Genomic DNA, 3,894 nt, shown 5'->3' with positions numbered 1-3,894 from the left:
AGAATATTCTAGAACATCCTACCCTATTCTATGTACAACCCTATGCACAAGAATATACAAGAGATTCCTAAAAGTCTCTAGAAAGCCTTGGACTCCTCTCATGCCTTCCACCATAGTGTAGAGATGTGTGGACATCTCTAGGCATTTCTAGAACCTTCCACACTCTTCCCACCAATGGCTTAGTGTAGATGGCTCTAGGAGTCTCCAGAAGCTTCCCTTCTCCTATATAAGCCCATGGGGAGGGTCATTTGAAGCATCCTGTGACATTAGGATGGCTTGTGTGACCATTCCTATACGTGGCCCAAAGACTAAAATGAAGCCCACTCCATTCATCCATTTGCTTATCAAAGCAAATTATTATTACTCCTATAAATGTAAAACTGCAAAGCAACTTAGAACCCAAAAACCCATGACTGCCAGTGGCTCATTAGCTATTGTGACAAAAGCTCTTGTTTATTTCATAATAAAATAGCTTCCGCAATGTCTCCAGCCAAAAAAAAAAAAGGCACTACTAACACACAGGTATAGATGCATGTTATTCCACAAAACATAAGATGACGCTTTTTCCAAACCATCAAGAGCTTTCACATGCCTCCATCACATTTTCCTCGCTGCAAAAAGAAAACAAGAGGCTTTCATATAACACTACAAGCTTAAACATAAAATGGAATATTACCTTAAAGTTATAAGATATCAATACCATATAGTAATATATATGGATCGGTTTAGCATAAGTTCAAAATATTACCTTGGGAGCATTTTTGTTCACCATTTCAGAAGAAGCAATAGGTGGCAGCTGAACAGAACAAGGGATTTCATGATTCCACATTATTAATTCCTGATGAAAAAAAAGAAAAAGAAAAGAAAAGAAAAGAAAAGAAAAATTACACCTCAATAACTACACAATTAGATATTGGAATTGAGGGATGTTTAATTATATTTATTAAATAAAAGTATGAGTTGTAACACTCACATGGTTTGCTGCAGGAAAATGTACTTCGTCATTTGCCACAACAAATCCTGCTCCTCCTGAAATATTTTCACTGTGCTCTTCCTGAAATATTTTCACCAGTTTGTTTCCAAAGAGAATTTAACTCCAAAAAGGGGTTTTAATATTGAATGAAAACTCTATTATTTGATTATTAGTAATGATTTGATGCAAGAGAGCACAACGATAAAGATAAAGAAAAACCAACCTTATGCACATCGGGGGCAATGTTTGTCAAGAAATGCAGAGTTGGGTAACATCGTATGGCTCTCCCTATATCACATGGTTGCAGAGTTCGGCGTTTGTTGGCTTCCGCATGAAACCATGCTCGAAGTGTGAGCTCTAGGATGAACAATTCACTTGCTTTGGCAAATAGTATTTGACTGTCCGCACTAATCATCTATTGGATTTGTTTTTTAATCAGAATAAGAAACTTACAAAATATTAAAATACCATAAAATATATTATAAGTAGCATATAATGTCTAATGATGCAAATAGGTAAAATGGTACACATACCACATTTGACCATTGAATTCGACTTGGTTTGAATTGAATTTGTTCAATAATAGGCATAATTTTTGTGATATTTCAAAAAATAAAAAATAAAATTAGTTGTTTTTTAATTTTTTTCACTTTTTACTAAAAATAATTTGTATTTAGATTTTAGTTCATTTGCTTTTATTTTTACTTTTTGTTAACTTATTATTTATTTATTAAATTTTTACTAATAACTTTTTCTAAATATTAAAAGTAATATGTTGGTTTTTCTTTACTTTATAATATTTAATAGAAATATAATCTTAAAAAATAAACAATTTAATAATTAACACTATTAAACACTATTTAATTTAAGTTTCATTTAAAATTAAGTTAAAAAACAAATACCACCTTAATGTCAAATTTTTCTATATAAACATTGTCATCAATAATGCAAAACTAAAATGGTAAATTTTCAATTTTCATAGGTTCTTGTTTCTAATCTAATATACAACGAGATGTCGTTCCATTTGCAACTATCTATTGTAATATCATCTCATTTACAAAATAATAATAATAATAATAATTATTATTATTATTATTATTATTAGTGATGAGAGAGAGGTTTAGAGGTACAAAAAACAATCACAAAATCAATTAATAAACCATGCTCATCTATGACTATTAAATATTAAGTACTATACAAAGAAAAATGTTGTAGATTAGAAAGCATGAATACTTTTACCAACCTTAACATTTCGGTTTGCTTTCATGATTCTTTTGATCCTTGCGAGAGGTAAAGCATGTTGGCCCTTAAAATCTATAAGATAACATGACAAATCAATCACAACAATTCTTGGAAAAAAAAAAATTAAATAATTAAACCATTTTCCATGGAAATCCATCTTGAACTCATGTAAAAAGTAATCCACTATTAATTTTAAGGCTACATTTGGTTCCCAAAAATATTAAAAAAAGAAAAAAAATAGTAAAGAAAATTTATATATATATATATATATATTTGGTTTTACTATCAAAAATGAGAAAGAAAGTCAAATATAATTAAAATTCTTAAGAATATATTTTAAAATTATTTAATATTTATAAGATCTAAATAAATAAATAAAAATTGAAGTTGTATATAAAAATAATTTATTGATTTTAAATTTAATTTTTATTTTCCTTCATTATACTTTTCTTTTATATTTTTTTTCCTTGCATTTTCCCTCAATTTTTTCAAGATCTAAACATAGCCTAAAGGTGAAAGAAAAATGAAAGTATGGATGTACATGTTGATTTGGCCAAAGGTAATACCAAAACTATGACAAGGGCCTCATTATGATCCAAGTACTATGGTTTGTTTCCATTTGCGTACCTTGGATACATCGATACATGGACAATAGAGTAGAGGATGGGTGTATGGAAAATATAGAAAATTAGAAAAAAATAAAAAATATAAACCTGAAATACTAGGAATCTCTAGCATTTTTTGATTCCAAAATTGCACAAGGCTCAACCTTTCTTGCTGCATTAGAAGGTAATAACTACCCTCTTCTCCATCCTTCAGAAATAAAGACATTTGAATAAGCAAAAGAAGAAGAAGAAGAAGAAGAAGAAGAAGAAATGGAAATAGTATATAAATCTTAAAATTGATAGGAGATTAGATGGGAGGTTCCATACCAAATGCATTGTCTGTTGGTAATGAGGTAACATGGGGGCAGGAGGCAAAGACAGAAAATCATGCACTTCTGCAAGAGGAGATCTCGAAGAAGTAAACTCGAACATCTGTTCTTAATCCATGATTGAGCTTTCTACCCTCTTTTCTATTTCATGAAAATAGCCCTTTGTACACATATATAGTGAAGATAAGAGAGCACAAAAGAGAAAGCATTAAATTTGTGGTAATCTTTAGCCAGATTTCACCACAGAAAAGGGCATAAAATATCTGAGATAGATGTAAGACACTATTAATGAGTTCTGAAATATTTTCTCTATCATTAATGACTTAATGTTTACAAGTTATGGAGTGGTAGCTAGGAAGAATCAGATTCTTTGGACCCACTCCCTGCATATCCTCGCTCATCACGCCAGTCCTCAAATCCATTTGGAAAGTCGTGAGCTGGACTACAAATGAATGAGAGGATCAGTACCAAGAGCATTATGGAATGGTAATGAGGTAACACAAGGGAGGAATCAAGGGCGCCATATATAAAATTATGTACTTGTGCAATATAAGATCTAGAAGAAGTAGTCATATTTGTTCTGAATCCATCATGAACTTTCTGCTGCATTTTTTTATTTCAAGAAAATATCCCCTTTATTCATATATAGATTAGGCGAGATAGCATTAAATTTGTGGTTATCTTTAGTTCAATTTCAATACAGAAAAGGACATAAAATATATGAGGTGTTAGTTAACTTTTGATA

General features: G+C 30.4%; 1 protein-coding gene and 1 long non-coding RNA gene across 2 annotated transcripts; both read right to left on the bottom strand.

The window, feature by feature from the left end:
* Positions 1–536: 536 nt before the first annotated feature.
* On the bottom strand, positions 537–1,056 carry LOC117930143. Its single transcript, XR_004653854.1, has 3 exons — positions 974–1,056; positions 749–838; positions 537–611 (listed from the first exon to the last, which is right to left on the bottom strand). It is a non-coding gene; the product is annotated as an uncharacterized LOC117930143 (long non-coding RNA).
* An 86-nt stretch (positions 1,057–1,142) lies between these two features.
* Positions 1,143–3,252, bottom strand: LOC117930457 (nuclear transcription factor Y subunit C-1-like). Its single transcript, XM_034851115.1, has 4 exons — positions 3,148–3,252; positions 2,929–3,028; positions 2,217–2,287; positions 1,143–1,388 (listed from the first exon to the last, which is right to left on the bottom strand). Exons 1-4 carry the CDS (start codon positions 3,250–3,252, stop codon positions 1,143–1,145), a joined length of 522 nt encoding a protein of 173 aa, XP_034707006.1.
* Positions 3,253–3,894: the final 642 nt, after the last annotated feature.

The sequence above is a fragment of the Vitis riparia genome, chromosome 14 (genome assembly GCF_004353265.1).
Source record: "Vitis riparia cultivar Riparia Gloire de Montpellier isolate 1030 chromosome 14, EGFV_Vit.rip_1.0, whole genome shotgun sequence".
NCBI classification, from domain to species: domain Eukaryota; kingdom Viridiplantae; phylum Streptophyta; class Magnoliopsida; order Vitales; family Vitaceae; genus Vitis; species Vitis riparia.
This window is presented reverse-complemented; position numbering and strand designations above follow the sequence as displayed.

Coding starts and splice junctions, on each gene's coding strand:
- LOC117930457 (XM_034851115.1), bottom strand. CDS start 3,252: ATGTTCGAGTTTACTTCTTCGAGATCTCCTCTTGCAGAAGTGCATGAT. Junction 3,029..3,147: donor ACCAACAGACAATGCATTTG/GTATGGAACCTC, acceptor TTATTTCTGAAG/GATGGAGAAGAGGGTAGTTA. Junction 2,288..2,928: donor AGAGATTCCTAGTATTTCAG/GTTTATATTTTT, acceptor GTTATCTTATAG/ATTTTAAGGGCCAACATGCT.